This window comes from Catharus ustulatus, chromosome 6 (genome assembly GCF_009819885.2).
Source record: "Catharus ustulatus isolate bCatUst1 chromosome 6, bCatUst1.pri.v2, whole genome shotgun sequence".
In the NCBI taxonomy this organism is placed as follows: domain Eukaryota; kingdom Metazoa; phylum Chordata; class Aves; order Passeriformes; family Turdidae; genus Catharus; species Catharus ustulatus.
In genome coordinates this window covers 58,789,985-58,810,920 of record NC_046226.1, presented here as the reverse complement: position 1 = coordinate 58,810,920, position 20,936 = coordinate 58,789,985, and the positions used below count along the sequence as shown (strand labels likewise).

General features: G+C 41.9%; 1 protein-coding gene across 3 annotated transcripts in view; it reads left to right on the top strand.

Moving 5' to 3' along the window:
- The window catches only part of GALNT18 (polypeptide N-acetylgalactosaminyltransferase 18), a 179,917-nt gene that overhangs the window by 124,504 nt on the left and 34,477 nt on the right, over nt 1–20,936 (top strand). For all 3 annotated transcript variants that reach the window (XM_033062516.1, XM_033062514.1, XM_033062515.2), the window contains exons 8-10: nt 5,802–5,987; nt 7,752–7,889; nt 12,649–12,744. In XM_033062516.1, coding sequence (XP_032918407.1) covers nt 5,802–5,987; nt 7,752–7,889; nt 12,649–12,744 — 420 coding nt within the window. The remainder of the gene's footprint in view (nt 1–5,801; nt 5,988–7,751; nt 7,890–12,648; nt 12,745–20,936) is intronic.

Genomic DNA, 20,936 nt, shown 5'->3' with positions numbered 1-20,936 from the left:
TTATGAAGGCACAATTAATGTAAAATGAGGCCTGTGAGGCAATTAATGATGACTTCAAAAGTTAGATTTAAGGGATAATTTACATTTTAAAAATGAAGAGCAGCTCTAGTTATGTTAGTCTTTTATTTTCCTTTTAAAAAGTCTTTTTGATTGGGGGGGTGTTTTTAGATTACTTACACTTTGACATTACAATACCAGCTTGGTTATGAAAAAAGGCTGTTCTTACATTCAAATAAATAAATTTACCTGAAAGTACAACTGGATTGTGTGATGATCAGAAATATTTAGGGAAGGTTATCTGAATTCAGTGATGATATGACCTAAATAAATATTAACATATTTCATCCAGTGGGTACAGTTTGTAGCTCTACAGATCCCCACCAAATGTGCACAACAATCCAAACATTTCCAGGGTGTGATGGAAAACCCAGTGATAGCAACTAGAAACATGAACGTTGATTTCAGTGGTCTTTGTGTCTGACAACTCTCTGTCCTGTCTGCAGTCACCTGTCAAGATACCAAAGTAAAAATGCAGATTCAAAATGATGATGGTATTGAATGAAAATAGCTTCTTCATACTTGTCTGTAAGACATGTAACTCATTACTGGTTATCAGTAAACAATTAATGGTAATGACAAAGGCTGACAAGATTCACAAGTAGTTTTTGAAATAAATTGTTCCCAAAAATATATTTCTAAAATACTGGTAACTAATTAGTTTGTATCTAAAGCAGTAATTAATTTACACTGACTATGTTTTTTAACTTCAGGGCATCTTTAATGAGTACTTCTAATTCTGTAATTTTCAACCTTCACAGAAGCTAGAAATTACTTCAGCTTTTTGAGAAATCACTTAATTATTAAAAGGTTTTTGTTTTCAGTCCAAATGGAGTGATGGCGCAAACAAGGTCACATCAGCTCTTGGAGAAACTGCAGGATCTGTGTAAATTTAATGAATGCAGTACATGCTAATAAACTGCTCAATGACTTGTAGGGTTTAGTTTTATTAGATTAAGGTTCTATGACATAAAAAGAATCCTCAGTGATTAAAGAGATAAAAAGAAACTTCTAATGAAGAAATGTTATTTTATAGTGAAGTATAAATTAAAGATTCAGAGAAGGATTGGCTTCTGAGTTGTAATTGATTTGATTAGACATGCAAATTCAAATGCATTTAAATGAAATTGGAGAGGATTTACTAAACAATGTAGTGAAAGAGGTTTTCCAGATGTGGATGGAATTTGCTGTAAAACCTTGTACCAGGTTGGTTTGGGTATTGTAAAGTGAGTGACACACTCTGTGGCTGCTGTGGGCTGCTGGTGGGGCTGAATGAGGGCTCACAGGGTTTCACTCCCCCAACAGGTTCTGTGTATTCATTTCATGTTCCTGTCCCCTCTCCTTTGATTTGCCCAGTTTAGGTTTAGGTCATGGGTGTGCTGATTTTAATCTCCCAGCTCTGTAATGTTCACCTTGGCACTGCTGCTGTCCCTCTGGACCTTGAACTTTGTTATGGAATTTTACTACCTTGTGGTAGTGACGAAGGAACAAGGAACCCTTTCAAGAAGAGGAGTCCCTCTCAGCCCTTCTTGGGGCTGTACCAAATGAACCTCCTCAGAAAATCAAGAATAAAGAGCCCTTTCTCAGGCTGTCTTGGAAGGGAGCATTGAGAACACATTGCAGTGGGCTCAGAGCTCTTTGGAAGGGAAACTCCAGTTGCTGTGTTCTTTTCCTGAAAGACTGTTTTGCAAAGTAAACCAGCAGGAACCTCAAGAAATTCCTCTAGAGACAAGCAAACCTTTTGCCTTGCTGAGACTGCAGCAATCATGGGAAGTGTTCCCAAAGATACATAAACCCTCACACTTCAAAACTTTCTAAGGCCAAGTCTGAAGCTGTTGGTACAGTTTTGCAATTGATGTTTTTACAGCAGGACATGCGAATTACTATTTATTGTGTCTCTGTGATGAAAGCATATGTTGTTTTTTACAACTGCATATGTTTATTTCAAACTTTGGCAGGAAATTGAGATTATTGCTGGTAATTTCCACCACTTGCCTATCACAGGTAAATTATGTTCATGGGCAACAGGAAAAGTTGCTGAATTTCCTTTTAACCAGGCTTTAGGAAATTAATCAAGTGTTTTCCTTGCAATTTGTACAAGCAGGTTAGTCATTAAGTATTACTGATTGCAGCCACAGTATGCTGAGAGATATAACATTTTACTTAAAACCATTCCATGTGGTTGAAAAAAGTCTTTGAAGCTCTTTTATCTTTAGACTTCTTGCTAAAGCAATGGGTGATAATTTGAAAAACCTCTACTGATTTTTAACTTTTGTGTATATTTATAGCCATCACATAAAATTGCAGTGCTGGAAAACCAGAAGGGTGCTATTCAGTGTGGTTAAAGCCTGAATAAAGATTGCTAATGACAGCAAAAAATAGCTGCAAAATCCACAGGGGAAATGTGTGAAGCTGTGAGGAACTAACCCCTCAATTGCTATTCCTTCTTGTCTACAGGAATTTTAATAGATGAAGAACAGGCCGCTCTAAAAAGCTTCTCAACTTCCCTCTGAGTCTTTGAGAAAATGTATTCATTAGTGTTAAAACAGTAATTTAAAAACACCCTAAAAATTGTATCTGACTGAAAGGTATTTTTTCAGAGTGATGAATTAGTCTTTCCTGTGCACTTCTGATGTGAGGTTTATACCATCTCTAGGTTTTTCTGTGGAAAACCCATGCAGCTATCCACAACAGCTCCAACACAATGGTTAGAGGAGCAGGCATTAATGTACATGAGTGAAAGGGCTGGGGAGAGGTAGGAGTGGTCAGATTCAAGTGGATAGTTGGTCTGGAAGGGAGAGAAACTGCAGGAAATTCTGTTACTTGCAATATATTCAGGGAAGAATTTTAAAAAACTGATGCTTTTTGTAGCAATTAATTGTGTTTATTGTTTAATATTCACACATGCAGCTCAGTGTAGTGTTCAGTGTTTGCATAGCAAAGCCCTTCAATCCTTGGCTGGAGATTTTGCATGTTTTAGGGAGCTGGGAATCCAAACTCTTCCATGAGGTTCCAGGAGAGCTCTATGTCATTTGAAAGTTGCACTTTAATGCCTGCTATCTACATTTCTGTTTTTTTTTTTTTTTTTTTTTTTTTTTAACAACTCCCTGCTCCCTAAATGCAGTGAAAGGTTTGGATAAGAGATTTCTTGCTGGACTGTGGTCTCACTGGGAGAGAGAAGGGACATGGGCTTGTCCCGTGTGAGCAGCTGAGCATGTCAGGATTGTGTTCTTTGCCTTTTTAAAGTATCACCCAGCCAGGTTTCCTAGCCTGTGTCTAAGGCCATGCTCCTTGTCAAGTGCTGCAGCTGATTTTTGTGGATTTTAGGAGACTTTTTCTTGGAAACAGTATGGTTTTGAAACTGCTAAATGCAGCTTAGCAGTTCTGTATTGATACCTAATTAATTGATAGAAATTAATTAGTCTTTGAAAGCAGAACAAAGACTGGAAGTGTCTGGGAGAAAGGAGTGGCCACTGGAATTGATTAATTGGTGTTTATTCAGGTAGTGGGTAATTCTTATCTGCAAACTCTGTTAAAGACTTGGTCATCTCAGGTTGTTTTCTGAAAACATCTCACTTCATTGTAAAGTCAAATTAGAGTTTCCTGATAACTGAATCAGTGCTAAAATTATAAATGACTCTGCTCTTCCAAATTTCAGTTCCTAGAAATCTGCTTGGAAATTCAGCTTATTGTAGACTGTGAATTTTTTGGCTCAACTTGTCAAGATGGCATTGAGACACAGCTCTGAAAGTCCCACAAAAGGTTTGGTGTTCATTGCTGGCCTTGGCTCGAGGCCATCCCTGGATGCAATGAGCCAAGTACCCAGGGCATGTGTGCTGTGGAGTGCCCTGTCCTGGGCTCAGTTATGGCCATCTCTGCATCCTCCTTGTCTTTCATGACACTCATTTAGGCAGTGTGCAGTGAGTAACTCTGAAACAATTTATAGCTGCATGTCCATGCAGTGCTGAGAAATGACTTGGACTGAAAGCAGGTGTTGTGTGGGCACAGCCTGGTGCTACTTCACATTTAATCTTTATTAGGAGATGGAACTGGACCATTTATAATTAAATGTTTGACAAACTGTTATTTTTTGTTAGATCATTAAACTGGATTGCCCATTTAATATGATATTTAGAAAGACAGGACACAAATGTTGTTTCCAGATTATCTATTCTTGTGCCAGATCAATTGCATATTTATTTTTAAATATTTATGATCATCTCAGTTTTGCCCTGATTTTGATGATGGTTATGTTTATTTACTCTAGGGGTGTTCCAGGTTCTGGGCACAGAGATGTGCTGCAGTCTTTTCAGCTCCCTTTTTGAGTGTACAGCAGGTTCATGGGTTAGCTCCCTTTCCACAGGGCTCTGCAAACCAGGGCTCTGTCTCTTCTCCCAGCATATGCTGAATGCAATTAGGCACCAGTTCAGAAAAAGCTTTGTAAACATTCTGAATTCATGCCACATTTTCTGGTCTCAGGAGCTGCCAAATGCCTAAATGCTGTATTCAAGCCAGATGTCTAAATATATAAAATGAATGACTGAACAAAGTGCCTCCTTAGTAGAGCATCTGCCTATAGGGTGGACAGATCTGAGGGGCCTGTGATCAGCTCCAGAACAGGATGTTCTGCCAGCCCACATCCCTGGCCACGAGGAGGGAGAGCAGAACATGGTCCCCTGGAGGAGTGTACAAGGGAGCAGCACCCTGGCTCTCAGTTTTTGCTCTTGGTATGAGGTACCAAGCCTCAGGAGTCTCTGCTGGCAAACTCTGTGACTTCTCAGTGAGTACAGCTGCCTCTGGGACACCCAGGCACTTGTTCAGCAGGATCAGTTTGGGTACATCTGGGCTTTCACCTGAGCAGCATCCACTCAACCATTACGAATGGGCTGCTTTGATCTTGTCAGGAAGTTAGCATAATACAAGGCACACAGAAGAAGAGCTGCTGTGTAAAATAACTCATGTACTTCACTGACTCTTAAGTTTGCCAGAGTGGTTTTATCTTTTGTTGAAAGCAGAAGGAGTAAATCAGAAATGAAAGCAATAATCATGGTTAATGTTGTGTACTTTAGCTCAGTTGTGGTAGTGGGCAAAACTGAAATCTATTTGAGGAGAAGAGTAACCTACATAAGAAATTTATTATGAGAGTAGTTTCTGATGAAATTGGTTCACACAACATTTTCATGAGGCACTCTCAGTCTTCATTGCCCCTTCTTGAAAGGAATAGACCTGGTCCTTTCTCAACCACATTTAAAGCAAAGCATTTAAAGAAATAAAAAGTTTAAAGGTGCATTACTATTCCTCATCTTCAAAGAACCTGAAACTTCAGCAGTCTTGGAAGGCTGGCTGGCTGAGTTTCCCTGTTATGACAAGCTGCCTAGTTTGAGATTCTGGGTGGTGCATGTGTGGTCTGTATGGACTGTGCAGAACCTCAGAGAAAAGTCTTGCAAGGCTTGAAGCTTGAGCCAGGTGTTACTGTTTTGACTGTCCTGTAAATAAAAATACTGATAATCTTGAGCACAGCTGAATTGACCCAGGCAGAGTGCAGTGAGAGGCTACTGGTAGTGCAGAAACTCTGTAGTGAGGTTAAGCAGCAATAATGATTCCTGGTAAGGCAAGGTAATAACTACTCGTGTAGTCCCACGAGCCTTGAATGGTTGTTCTTTGTGACAATGAGACAAAACAGCTGCAGTGTGTTCGTGCAGGCCAGCAGCAGTGCAGAATGTCCTTTGCTGTGTCCCTGGCAGGTGTGGCAGTGTGGAGGGAGCGTGGAGGTGCTGCCCTGCTCCAGGATTGCCCACATTGAGCGAGCACACAAGCCCTACACAGAGGACCTGACCGCCCACGTGCGCAGGAACGCGCTGCGCGTGGCCGAGGTCTGGATGGACGAGTTCAAGAGCCACGTCTACATGGCCTGGAACATTCCCCAGGAGGTGAGTCACACTCCAGGGCCTCCAGGTCCTTTTGGGTTTGGTTCCTACCCGGATTCTGAGTTTTCTGGTAGGATTTTATTTGTATGTATGTATTTATTTCTGTCTCACACACAGGCATGAGGTATATGCCTACACATCCACAATTGCATATGGACATACATATATAGTTGTGTCTTATTCTACAATAATTTTTTTGTCTTTAGGTTCCTTTAAAAATTAATTTCTTGTGGAGTTTATTCTCTTTACTGGTGGCTCTCTCATATTTTAAACTAGTAGCTGCAGAAATATGGGGGGGAAAACCCATCAAATCCACACTGCACATCTTCATTTGAATTTGAGTCTCCTATTTACCACTACAAAGAGCTATAATTCCACCAGATTTGTGAGGAGAGATCTGCCAGGAGGTGTTGGCATCTGTCAATGCAAGTGTGGGGTGTCTGAGTGAGGGTGGCATGACATGCTGCACAATCCTGCTGTAACTCCCCACTGGACTTCTTGTCCTGATCTCTTTTCCATGGGTGAGCACTGCTTGGTCCATTGTATTGAAGAGATGATGTCAGATGGCCAACATCAGAGTTCAGTTTGATTTTAGCTGTTCTTCATTTCTTTAGTCAGTGGTATTTAATGTGTGAACAACTGTGAGCCAAAGGGCTCAGAGCAAGGGGATTGTGTTTAGAATCTGTGTGGAGAGATTGTTTCAGCAGCTCAGAAATGTAGATACTTCTACAGTTACCTTTTTGTTGTGTAACTAAGAAAATCCAGTGCTTTCAATGTTTTTTTAAAATCTTGTCTCATGGTTGACATATCTTTGGGGCATTTATGGCCCAGTAAAGGCTGTTGTTTAAGGAGATAGATTGTAAGATTTCCCTATGAAAATGTATTTATCCTGTGTTTTGCTCTGAGGCAAAAGTCATAGAGCAGTGTGGAGCAAAATGTCTCATTTTACTTCCTGTCAAGGGCAGCCACAGATTTGCACTTAGATCCCCCTCTAAAAACAACTGCTGTGTGATTTTGATGTGATAAATTACTGATTTTTATATACAGGACCTTTATGAAAGTCATGCTTTGTGATCTGCTCTTATGAAAAGTGCAAACTAGGTTATCCAGAAATGCAAAGGAGAATAAAAAATATGGGAGAGAATATTCAGCAATTGCTTTCAACAAAAATAACAACTTCTCCTTTTACATGATAAAAGAAGTTTAAAAAGTGCTGTTTCAGAGAGGTGAGCAGAGCTGCTGCTCTTTGCATTCAAACAGCAGCCTAGACTTCAGAAATGGCCAGAAAGTGTCACACAGTAATTATTGGGCCACAGTGGGACATCAGCAATGCCCATGGCTCTAGGGGAGCTTGCTCCTTCCTGCCAGTTCCTTTTGGGTTTGGGAAGGGCCAGGAAATTAGAAAGCAGCAGTGATAGTCATTGGAAACTGGATCTAACCCCCCTGGAGTCAGCAGGAGCAGTCCCATTCAGCAAAGCAGGCTGTGAACAGACCCTGCTGTGGTGACCTGTGTCATATTTACTGGGGACTTCTGGGGTGTGTGGGGGTAACAGACTCATTCACAGCCAACACCTGGTTATTGTCATCATCAAAACCCTGTTTGGCTCCTGGGGCTGGTGCTGTGCAGGACATTGATGTTCCTGACAGATCCCTGCCAGCTCAGTTTATTCTGTGATCCTGCACTGAGGGAGGTCTGGGGGTTTGTTTTACACACAGGTCTGTCACTGATGTCTCTCTGGGTCTTTGTGCCCTTTGTGTCACCTGCAGGACTCTGGAATTGATATTGGGGACATTTCAGAGAGGAAGGCCCTGAGGAAAAAGCTCCAGTGCAAGACCTTCAGGTGGTACCTTGTCAGTGTGTACCCAGAAATGAGAATGTACTCGGATACTGTCGCCTACGGCGTGGTAAGGACCTGGTTTGCATTTCCCACCACAAACTGGGGGAGAAAGGTGTCACAGTGGCAGTAATTCATGAACACAGTGCCTGACTCAAAGTGAAAGAACCAGATCAGACTGGAGTCACTAGTTTAATAATGCTGTTAGTTGACAGGGACACTTGTGCTGAGGTGTCCTGAACATTACCTTCCTCCCTGATTTGTTGTTGTTTGTTTGCTCCATGGCTTGCATTCCACACAGAAATACTCAAGGTGTGACTTTGCAGACACATTGGAGCTGACAGGTTTGTGGCAGCAGGGGAGTCCACAAAATAGACTCAGAATTTCAATGCAACCTTTTTAAGACTGTAGCCAGCTCTTAACTTAGAATCATGGAGTCATTTAGGGTGGAAAGACCTTTAATATCATCAAGCCAACTGTTAAAGGCTTATGCTTTCCCTTATTAAATTTTAGCCATTTAAGGGAAGTCCTGATCCACCCTAGAACAGGTATCACAGTCAAAGACTGACATTCCAAGCTAAGCAAATCTCAATAGCTAACCCATGTATAAAGCAGCTCTAGAGAGGTTCAAGAATTACATTGCATCCAGCAGGAAGTGCAGCTAATCCATGCATTTTGGGCTCAGCATTACTTGTAGTGCCCGTGTCTGTGTTGCAATCTCACTGGAGTTGCACAGTGCTAATTCAGGCAGGAGCAATTGTGCCTCTCAGAAACTGGCAGGGCCCCAGACAGAGAGGGCAGGAGTGCATGGCATGGAGGATGAGCAGAGTAAATTAACACAGGCCCATAATGAGGTGCTAGACCCAGGATGTCCTTTTCAGTTCTCTTCCACCGTCATTTAAACAAAAATTGATTCCTGTGAATTAAATTTTTCTTTTTGCATGACAGTCCTGATTAGAAAATGCGAGAGCAGATCATACAAGTCAAAGGTTTGTCTTCAGAAACAGAGCTGAGCTGTGCAGGTGGCCAGTGTGCCAAGAGAGCCCTGAGTGTGCCATGGAGCACTGCTGTCCTGTGGCAAACGAGGGGATTGTAATCCTGTGATGTTCCATGGCCCCTGTGAGGATCAGCTCAAAGAACCGTGCTGGCTTTTCACACAGACAAGAAAAGCACTTCCAGCAAAGGTTCAGGTCATTGCCAAAGGCATGTTTACCTTCCAGACTGGTTCAGAACAATGCCAGAATCACTCACAAAATCCTCCTGCGTGCAAGGAGCCTCTGCCACACACTGTGGAATCACTCAGTGATGCCATGGCCCACACGTGCAGTTTCCTGAGGAGCAGGAGGCACAGCAGCTAACTGGGGCATGGTTCTGCTGCTGTGTGGCTCTGGATAAAAAAGTCTTCTCAGGTAGAATAAATAAAGGAAGGGCAATGGAAGAGCTCAAGTGCTGGTCTCAGGATCAACTCCACATTGTGCAAGTCAAAATGAAAATCAGCAGCAGTTATTTTATACTCTGCTGAGAGATTTTCATCAACCAAAAAAAGAAGAGTTTTTTACAGAAATACTCAAGACAGTGGTCAGCCTGGAGAAGAGAAAGCTTCAGGGAGACCTTAGAGCAACCTTCCAGTACCTAAAGAGGGCTAAAGAGAGCTGGAGAGGGACTTTTCACAGGCATGTATAGTGATAGGACAAGAGGGAATGGCTTTAAACTGAAAAAAGGCAGGCTTAAATAAGATACGTGGAAGAAATTCTTTAAGGGTGGTGAGGCACTGGAAGAGGTTGCCCAGAGAGGTCATGGACTCTCAGGGTGCCCTAGCCCAAGGAAGGAGACAACCTTTAATGTGTGCTCCAAGCCAAGCCATTCAGTGATCCTATGATTTAGGTACTGCCCAATAATGCCCATGATTGCCATCAGCTGAGAGATGGACAGCAGGCCGTTTGTACCATCCTAGGGGAGGAGTGCACAGCTATGACAGCAGGTACAGAGGGAGTGTTTTGTCAAACACACAGCTCACTGTTTGATGAAATACTCTTGTATGACATGAGATAAAGTGCCCCTATCCTTTTAGTGAAAGAATCACTTATGTCTAATGTTCTTTTGTGTCTGCTTTGCTGTTTGCTTGCACATCTTACAGCACAGAAAGGTGTAATATTTCAAAGCAAGTCAGCTGCTTTCTGATTCTCTAAATGCTTCCATTCATCAACTGACTTCATCTTTTTGTTAGGAAATGGAGATACTTCTACTATAGTATTGTCATCAGTTTTGAAAAATCCTGGGTAATTGAAAAAGCTTTTGGAATGGGGCTGAAGATTAGGATTTTGGTGTCTACAGAGACAACCCCACATATTTACTTCCTGAATCCTGCATTTCCTTGTGTTCTGTGAGAGTTAAGGAAATAGTTGCATCATTCAGGTGTAGCTTATGCTGTGACATATAGCTAGGGTTGGGGTTAGTGGCAGAATAAATATTTGGGAAGCACATTTCTTTCTGAATGTGCAGTACTCTCCTGTTTAGAAGAAAGCCATGTCACTGGGCCAAAAGCTGTTGTACTCAGTGTAACAATAATTATTTCTGGGTTTCAGCATATGGACTGTGTTGTATTTTGGATTGTTCTTAAGATTAAGTCTTGGTAGCTAAAATTGCATTACTGAGGTTAATTGTTGGTTGCCACAAAGCCACTAGATTTTGTAAAGTGATCATTCCTGAGAATCAGGGCCTCAGTTTGAAACAGCATTATTCTGTAAAAGGTCAGTGTCTGCTTTGTCTCTGGCTTTTTGCTTCCTTTATTATGGGGATTGTTGTGGAAAAGCACTAGGACAAGCATTAGGATTGAGTTCCTGGAAGAGGTTTTGAAAACACAAAGGCAGTGATAGACCCAGGCATGAATTAATAAAGCTGATATTTATCATTGTTTTGGGTAGAGAGGGGTGCTTAGACATCTGTTTGTGATTGGAGTCATGGCTATGGTTCCATTATGAATGAGAACTAGGAAGCTTTGAGAGAGAAGATTCTATGTAATTCCCAAGGCTTTAATTCTTGAGAGTACTGCCAGTATTGATATCCAATGCATATTTTCTCTTTAATGTTGAGATGCATGCTGTCCATTACAGGATTTGGGGTTGCAAGTCTTGTAGAGATGAGTTGATGGTTTTGATTTATTACTGCCTGGCTTCAGCCTCTGCCTTGTCCACTCTCCTCTCCACATGCTAGTGCAGCTCCAGGCTTCCTTTCTGAAGGGCTGAGTCTCCTTTCCTCAGAAGAGGCCCTTGTGCCCAGTTCATCACTGGCTGCACAGCACATCTCCACCCCAGCAGGCAGTTCTCTCTGTTCCCTGAGCCAGCCTTACACCTCTGAAGCTCTTTCCACAGTCCGTGGGTGTGCAGCCCACAGCTCTGTCCTCACCCTGAGCAACCTCCCAGCCATGTGTGCTCATTCATTCAGAACTTCCCTTCCAGAAAACTCTGTCTCACACTGCCCAGGTTTGTCACAGGGCTCTGTGCTGACCAGGGCCAGGTGCTTTGCAGTCTGTTCACTGCTGTGCTGGGCTAGCCCAGAATAATCAGGGGAGCTAGTGCATAACAATTGCCCCGAAGTCTCCACGTGTCAGCTGAAAGCAGTTTTTTTAATTACAGTAATTTCATGATTATAAGCCGCACCATTTTGACTAAAATTTTGGTCTGAACCCGAAGTGCGGCTTATAATCTGGTGCGGCTTATATATGGACAAAGAACGAAAAGTTGCTGTTTTAGTTTGGAGGACAGATGTCTGCTGAGAAAGGCAGGAGCTTCTCTTTGAAATGGAGAATGTAAACCCCCTCCCTCCAAATTATTATAATTTTGAAATCAAGGGGCTTTCAGGCAAAGATATGGGAATTAGGAATAACAGTTCTTTTCTAGGGAAATTAAAATAGAAATACAGTACTACAAAGAAACAAACTCCAAACCCTGACACAGTCAGAGTACAACCTGACACCCCGTCAGGCAGGGTGTTGGCAGCAGTCCCACTAAATGGTGGCTGCATCCTCCTGCAGTGACAGATGTGGCTCAGTTGGAGCAGTGCTCCTGTACAAGGTGCAGTTTCCCTCTGGAGGTCCAGGGGTGATGTGGAGAAATCCGGTTTTCCTCTGGAGTCCAGTGGAGAAAGGGGCTCCCTTAGTGTCCCAAAACCTCTGTTTTTATCTTGGTAAGAAATGTTGGGCTCTTCCCCCTGGCTGGAGCAACTTCCAATGGGATGCAGTAATTTTATCAGTGCCACAGTGGGACTCAATGGCCATTAGCAGAAAATGACTGGCTGGAGGAAGGATGGGTTGTGAAAAGATAAAGAACAATGCCCTGCCTGGTTTCAATGGATGGCCCATTAGCAGAATATCTCCCATGGAGATAAGGATCACTGCCCCCGCCCTCAACAGATGGTGATAGAACAGATACCTTTTATCACACTCAGTATTGTGACCCAAGATAGTTCTTTAATACCCCATCTGTCTTACTCAGCAGGATACATTCAGGTTCTGTATATGATATGTACCAGAGACTAAATATTTTTAAAATATATATATAACAAAATTATTGCTATCTCTGAAGGCATTTTGAATTCAGGCCTGAAACTTTGTGCAACATTATTGAAATCAGTGGTGTTAGATTATCTGCAAGGAAGAATTTAGTCCAGATGCTTTTTTCTTCAAGACCTTCACTGCAACATATTTTAATTTTGCATATTTCCTTCCTCAACTACATATTATTTATTTTCTCAAAGAAAAGAAAGTAATCACACTATCATTTTTTCTCATGTAAAACTTGTTGATTTCTTTTTCTTTCTGTTTATTTTAGCTGCAGAATTCCCTGAAAAGTGATTTGTGCCTTGATCAAGGGCCAGACACAGAGAATATCCCAATCATGTATATCTGCCACGGAATGACACCACAGGTTAGTTTGTCTGATGATCTCTGCTTTTGCTGCTCTGGCAGCAGATTGTGTGGGAGGAACCATCTTGTAGCTGTCATTGTTTTCTTGCAGCAATCCCTCTGAGGTGTTCAGGAGCTCTTTATAGAGAGACAGCATTGTTTCTGCTGTAAATTGAGAAGCACTGGTATAACAATGCTTTGACAAGGAAGTTGATTTATTAATTTTGAAGGAATTTAAGGAATATGAGAGTCAGCACTGACCCAGATATGCTGATAAAAGCTTTCATTTCTGATCCTTAACTGTGCATGTCATAAGAATGAAGCAATGCATTTGAAGACATTTTGCATATGCACACAGGTACACTCACAGTTTATTTATCATTTATCTGAAGCAATGTGGTTTTTTACTTTGTATGGTTACTGTGTCATTTCCATGAATCTGAATGTGCAGCCACCTTCTTCATACCATACAGCTGTGTCAAATTCCAAACCCTGTTCTTTTGAAAACCCCTCCTCTAAATCTCCTTTTCTTCTTTCTTTGCTGTTGTCCTGTTACTCTGGTTTGTGCCAAAGACTCAAATTACCAAAACTTTTCAATTTTCCTACATACCAGCTGGATTTTCTAACTTGGCAGACAAGAGGGTTAAGACCTGTGTCTCCCCAGCTAAGTACACGGGCTTAAGTGAAAGGGTTTCGAGGCAAATCTTGACAGGAAAAATAATGTTGCATGGCCTAGAGCACGCTTGTCAAAGACAGCTGTGCAGATTATTTAACCTTAAAAATAGCATATGAAGAAATGACATCAAGGAAATGGATATACTTGTGAGGGAGTGACTAGAGAAACTGAAAAATCCCTCCAGTTTGAATGATTATTTTTACCTAAGTTTTATATTTGCTTTCTGGAAAGGACCCCATAGCACTGCCCCCTGTAGGATTATGGCATGTGGTTTTACCCAGGAGCTGTCAGTACCTGGTTTGACTGTACAGCAAATGAGTATCTCAGAAATAAACCCAGAGCAGCAGGGTGGTCTTGTCCCCTGTGCTTGGACCTCTGAGTGAGCTGCAAACATGAAAACATGAACTGCAAACATGAAAACATGAACTGCAAACATGAGTTTGGGGAGGTGCAGACAGAGTCTCCACTTCCCTGCCCCGCTGCAGCTTGTTCTACACCGGCTGCCTTCACTGAGAACCTGTAATATTGATCACTGGTGGTGTCTGCTGGAGTAAATTATGAATGATGGAGGCAGAAATAACTGAAAACCCCATCCATCAGACTCACTCACTGCATGGGCTGTGCCTTGCTTGTCACACAGTGGTGTGGGAACCACGCTTTGCCTGCAGGAGCTTTGCCAGACAGTCCTCAGTGTTTGCAGAGGAGCTGTGCTATTCACCCCTGAGCCTGAGCCATTATTCCTCATCCCCTGGGAGGGCACCATGACTGGTGGCACATCATCTGTGAGAACAGCACACTGCAGACGTGCCTGCAAATTCCAATTAGAAACTTTAATTAGAGTGGAGAGACAAACAACAATAACAGAAGTCACTTCAATTAGTGCAGCTTGGAATTCACCAGATAAAGAACTACCTTTGAATGTCAGCTCAAGTTCTGTACAAATGAGATAGCAGCAAACAAATAACAGAAGGGAAGGAGGCAAGGGAAACTTTTCTTGACAAGACTCTGCTCCTTCATAATTAAAATATTGTGTCTCCTCCCCATTACTATTTCATTTTGTAACTAATGTTAAACCAACATCCAAAAGGGCCCAGATTTGGGTAAGATCCCAGTAATGACTGAGAACTTTTTCAAAAGAGAACAAGACTTTTTCTGTGTTAGGGAATATGGTATTAAGAGGGAAAGGACTAACAAACATCACTCAGAACGCTTCCATGAGATTCCCACTGCAATCCTCCTTCTCTTGCTCAAGCAGAGCTGCAGCCCAGCCATGTACTTCTTCTCTTACATGTTGGAAATACTTGTATGAATAGTCTTTTTAATCTTAGTGATCTTGCCAGCAGCCACAAAACAAAGTGGTAAGATGTTAACTTTATTCTAGTGGTGGTGCAATGATGTATAAAGGGGCATGTTGTCCCCACCTGGCAGTCCTTTCCAAACAGAAGAGTGCCCTGATTCAGGACTGCCTGCCTGAGTATTGGGATGAAGCTGTTCTTAGCTTGGATGCAGTTTTTCTGTTGCAGCTATTCCTTTACAGTTTTATTGCTGCCACCACTTGGCACACTTGCATCTAGATGTGCAATGATATATCAGACTGCCAGGAACCAGTCCCCTGTATGCAGTTAAATTGCTATTATTAGTTACTACTACAGCTCCTCTTCTAAATTGGGTAACTTCCTTTTTTCCCCCACTAACTGTTTTCAGATATTTTTCTATTTTCATCTTTTTGCACGAGAAGTGATTTAGATAAGGTGTTTGACATCAGGAATTGTTTTACAATCATAGGTACAGCTACTGTTTCCTTTCAATATGGTTTATATAGGAAAGAAATCATCAAAGTCAATAGAGAGGGAACTGCATACCTGACCTTAAAATTCCATGCTCCATTTTTTTTAGACAGTATCAAAAACATTGTATAGCTTCATAATTAAAAGCAGTAGAAAATGGCAAGGAGAAAATATTCCTAAAATGTTGCAATGAAATGATCAGCAGTATATCTTCCCATGGTGTTTCAGTTTCATTTTAAATGGGCTCAATCAGGATTAGTGATGGTAAGACTTCTATCATTCAGTTTTCCAAACCTTTCCCCAATCCACTCTGTGTCTACTGTAACTAATATTGGCATATTCACAGTTCATTCCTGAAGTATCTTGGAGTGCTTTATAACTGTGTTTTAGATAGAGAAACTAAGTCTTCTATGTAGTCAAACACTAAGATGGAATGCAAAATCAAAATATAATCTGTCCATTTGTGTAGTCCTCTGATACTACAAATGTGAAAGAATTCCTCACAGCAGGGTGTTTGGCTTGGCCTGAAAAGGCAGAAGGCACTTGCAAAACTGGAATCTGTGGTTTGGTGTGTTTTCTAAACTCCCTGCACCTTCAGAGGGTGCAGCTGTGCTTTGTGCTGGTCCCCAGGAGCCCAGAGACTTCAGGGGTTCATTCACTGAGCAGAGCACCTCAAATGTTTGACTGGTGGCAAAACCCAAAAGGGTGATGATCCTGCAATGCCCTCACATGAATTTAAGGGAAGCATTACTATTCCTTTGCCTTTACTAAGAATGAATTCATTACAAAATGCTGCCAGGTAAGTAGAGTTTCTGTTGAGAGCATCCTTGTCTAAGTGGTGGCACCTGAGCAGTGTGGCTGCCTAAGGAGCTCACCCTCCCCTGATTCTGTTGCTGAATTTCTCCCTGGGCATCACAACTTCCCACTCCTGCCTTTAGACACTCTCTGCCCAAACCAGCACTGCCATTTGTGCTCCACCTGTACAGCCACACACAGAGTGTTGGCATAACTGCCCATGCTCATCTGCAGGAGCATTCCCATCACCCCTGAGCCCCTGCTGCTGCTCCTGCAGCCACCAGGGCAGCAGACAGCTTTTAGCTGTGCTCACACCAAGGTGCTTTTGGTACATGTGCCGTGCTGCTGGCCACTGTTTGTGCGGGGCTTGCTGTGTCTGGGTTAGCCTGGCACATCCAGCCTCTCCTGCTGTGCAGCTGCTTAGCACAGCTGGACAAAACAGCCTCTGCAGCTGTTGAAACAGCCAAAAAAGTAAATGCAGCATGGTAAAATAGTTAACTGCAGGAGTTAAACCAGGCTCCTCCTACACTGCCTAGTGCTGGTAGAAATCGTGTGACTGTAATCACAAAAGATCAGCTCAGAGGCAAAACACAGCAGCTATCCATCAGAGTGGTGATAAAGGGAATCAGGAAAACAGGGAGGTGAGGTGGCTTGGCTGTGAGAGGAGATAAATGTGAAAGCAGAAGAACAGCTCTGGCAAAGCAGTACCTAAAACAGAAAGTTCATGTGAGGCTCTGGGGGTTTTGCTGGGTTTTTTTTAAGTGGTTCATGTAGAAAAGGATAAAGGTTCTAATTCTTGAACTTGTAAAAGTAAAGCAATGCTTCAGTCAGATTTAGATCTGTTTCCTGCTGTTCTGCATGGAAAGATGGCTGTGGTGGCTGCAGTGAGTGCATGGCCCAGCCTGGCTGCATTCCCTTCCTGACTGGGATCTGCCTGAGCCTGGGTGTTTGTTGTTGTTTGGGACTGCTGTTTAACCAGGCCTGTCATCTTGAAGACAGGCTGATAACTGCGTGTCACTTGCCTTAAAGCTGCTCCTGAGTGGTAGTTTAGAAGATTCTTTTATGAGAATGAAATACCACATTATTAGAGACTTTATTATGTAATAAATAAGTACTATCAATCAATGGAGTGATATTTAAAGTGCAGATTTACCTTGAAAATTGCTTGTGACTGTGGGGATAATGGGCAGTTCTGTTCCCTTGTTCAATAGCTTCTGGCTCATATAATTCTCAATTTATAAGCAGTTAAACCCCAAAGCTCATCCAGTGATGTGAAAGTCAATAGAAACCAGTTAGATTTTGAGGAATTCAAGTTGAGGACCAGGGTCAGAAGACTCAATGGGGAGAATCACAAGAAAAGAAATGCAGGTGAGAAGGGACACCCATTTATATAATGTCATATTCTTGCAAGAGATTGCAGAACTGACACCAGTGACTGCAGCCCTGCCTGTATGAATTATTGCATCTCCACTGAAGGGAGTCCTGCCAACACATAAAGCTGTGCCAGCTCACACTGTAGCAGACTCTGACCTGAAAGCATAAAGTCTTCTAAGCACCATGTCTGAAGTACTGGGAGCAGTTGCAAAAACTCCCAGAAACTTCTAAAAACTCTTTGTATGGTTCATGAATACTTCTTTTAAAGTGTTTATCATATGTATTTTTGTAAAAACTATGTTTTCTTTGGTCAGATCTCGAAGCATGGTGGTTGTTCACACACAGATATTTTTCAGAAAATGTCTTTTATTTAGAAGTTTGTTAAGTGTGTGTGTAAAACACATAAGCATTGCAAACGGAGACTCTGGGCATGAAAATAGTTTAGCAGAAGGCCCCACATGCAACAGCTGCTGATTGTCAGGGCACAAGGAGGAAAACAACAAAGCCTGCAGATGGATCAATGGCTGGCCCTTCAGAGTTGAAAAATCACCACCCTGAAGATGAAGCGTCTGCAATAAAACAATAAACAATAAAACCATTTTAGGCAGCCTTTCTGAGGCAGTTAAAGGGAGCAGTGCAGCTGTTCAGCAGCTCTCAGGGACATGGACACTCAGGGCTGCTGCTGGTTTGTCCTGGAGGCAGTATTAGACATATTCAGTGTGCAGGGTGCTGCTCTGCCAGCGCCTTCCTTCCTCACCCCTTGTGCTGAGCTGGTCACTCCCTGCCTGGGGATGATGCTCTCACACAGAGGCTACAGCCCCTAACTGCCAAACACCAGCTCTGCCCTGCTGCAGCTGCTGCTGTGGCAGCCTTGGCTCTGCAGCTGCACTGGATGAGCCTGGCAGCCTTTTCCAGCCTGGCAGTGCAGGTGGAGAGCAGGGTGGGGAATGTGTGCCCCGTGGATGTGGATTGAGGGGTTTGCACTCTGCTGTCTCTGCCCAGCCCAGTGGCTCTGTCACCACTGCCATGCAGAGGCAGAGTGACCCCAGGGTGTGTGCTCCCCTTTTCCAGGGGCTGCCTCTGGACCCCTGCCTGCTCATGTTGGCTTTGCCTGTGCCATGAGCTCCTCCCTAAGCACTGGCTCTGACTTGTATGTACGTGCTTGGTTTTGGGAGCAAGGATACTTTACACAATAAATAGCTACCTGCTTTGGGTTTGTTTTCTGTTGTTTTTTGAGGACTTGTTTGTTAGTTTGCTTTTGTGTTTGGTGGGGGTTTTGTTTTTGTTTCTTCTTGTTGTTGTTGTTTGGTTTGGGTTTAGGTTTTTTTTGGTTTCCAGTTTAGTTTGCTCAGTTCAGAGGATGCCCAAGTAATAGAAGATAATGTGGGGAGTCAGTGAAACTGCCTTGCAAGTATGGTTATCAGCATTAATAGATATTTTTTTATATTTTAAACATATTCTGTAAATTGCTGTGGCAATTAATGTCTTATATAAGACATTCCCGCTGAGTAGTTTATTAAGGCTATTTATATTTCTGCTAATTTCTTTCAGTGCATAAATCCTGATTTTGATCATAGTAAAGTTAATGGGAATTGTCACCTTATTTGCAGAGGAAGCAAAATCTGATGTTAGTTTTCTGGAGTTGTTTTCCAGGTGGAGTTTTTCTATACCTGTAGATTCAAAGCTGCAGCCTCTTTAGAATATATGACAGGTACATTAGGGAGCTGCAGAGATGTTTTAAGGGCTTCCAGAACCAGCCAGTCCTTGTTGGCCCAGCACAGGCAGTGCAATGATTTCTTCTTGGGGATGTGTTGTGGATGAAGACATTTCACATTGCATAATATTTTCATTTTCTCATCTTTGTCCTTAAGTTTGATTCTGGCCAAATTCTCATTATATTCCTCAGTGCAGTTTTAGAGGGATATTCTGTTAATCTGATGTCTAGGTTTGGAGCAGTTTTATACTGAGCCACTTGCCATGAGTGAATTATTTCTGTGCTTGCTGTTGCAGTGTTAAGTTTGCAGTTGGACTCAATCTTAAAAGTCTTTTCCAGCCTAAATAAGAGAGATTTTCATTGCAGGTGAAGAGCAGAGGTGTTGAATTTTTAGCTTGTGAGTGTGGCTCTGATGGGTCTGAGGGATTTGCACACTGTTTTGCAATTGAATTGGAGTCTTTATAATAATAGGACAGAGACCAACCTGTCTCTTCATTTCATGAAAGTATCAGACATAATGAATGTCTTTTCTGTTCAGGGGGTAAAAGGAACTGGAATTCAAAAGAATCAGCACAAGAGGTCCTTCTTCAGGTTTCAGACCTGGGATAAGTCTTTTGTGTGTTACACTTCACTGGTTGAGAACAAAAGCACAGGAAAAAAGCTGTAGAACTGCATTATTCTGGATCAGAGGGAATATCTTTTACATCCCTCAATTTGGAAATAATGGAATGGATATTTCTGCTTGTTTATTTTTGTGTTTGAAACCGTGTAGTGTGAAAACATTGCCTGTGGGAATTGAGAGAACTGATCACTTGGAATTGAAACTCTAACCATGGTGAAATGAGAGAGTTGAAATATAATCTTTTTTTTCCTAAGAGTAACATTGGTTTTCTTATTTGGAAGTATACAGGATTTTTGTAGTCTTGGAGAAATGATTTTGTTTTGAAGAAATTTTATCTTTGTTTCAATAGAATGGTCTAGAATGAAAAAGAACTTTCAAATATCTTATATGCTTCTGAAATCTGTATTCTTCCCTAGTGTACAGGATCACTGCGGAAGGTGAGCATGAATAATGAAAAAGGAAAATACTACTGTATGATCAGGCCAAAGCACTGATCTTGACATTCAGGTTTCAGGACCTGAGCTGAAGTTAAAAACAAGAATTCAAAAAGTAGTTCAATTCTTTTAAGGGCTGTGAGGAAGAGTATTAAGAACTTGAATGACTTCAAAACTTGGAGCCAAGAAGGCTCTAAGAAAAAAGAAAATAGACAAGCATTTTTCTGGTTGAGAAATGAGTGCTCCTTTAAGCAGGTAGATGCAGCAGGAGAGTCAAAGATAACTTGGCCAGTGCCACAAAAGACAGTGTTTGAAAAAGCAAATGAAACCCCTAACCACAAAATGTAACAGGAATAAAAGCAGTTGTCTGAAATATGCTGTATCTGTTCACTCATCCATTCTTCTAAATAAAAGGGAAATGCTCATCTCAGAGAATGGATAAGAGCTCTTTTATGATAGCAGAACTATTTAATATTTTACAGTAGAGGTACTGGTGCAATTTTCCATATATTAGAAGATGTGCTGAAAAGATAGAGAGGCTTAAGTTAACCTTTAATGGGAGGAAAGATTGCAAATGCTGATCAGAAGCAATGTCAGAAGGGTACTCAGAAAATGCTATCAAAGACTTCCTCAGCTTTTGCCTAGCAAAGCAAGATTTCCACAGAGATAATAGAAACTTCAACTGGCAAAAAATCTGATGTAATTTACCTAGCCTTGATAAACTCAGCTTTCATCACACTGCTGCAGAAAAGAATGATGCATTGTGTCAGCAAAAAATCTTCATGAGGGAGCTTGTGGAGGGCTCAGAGCAG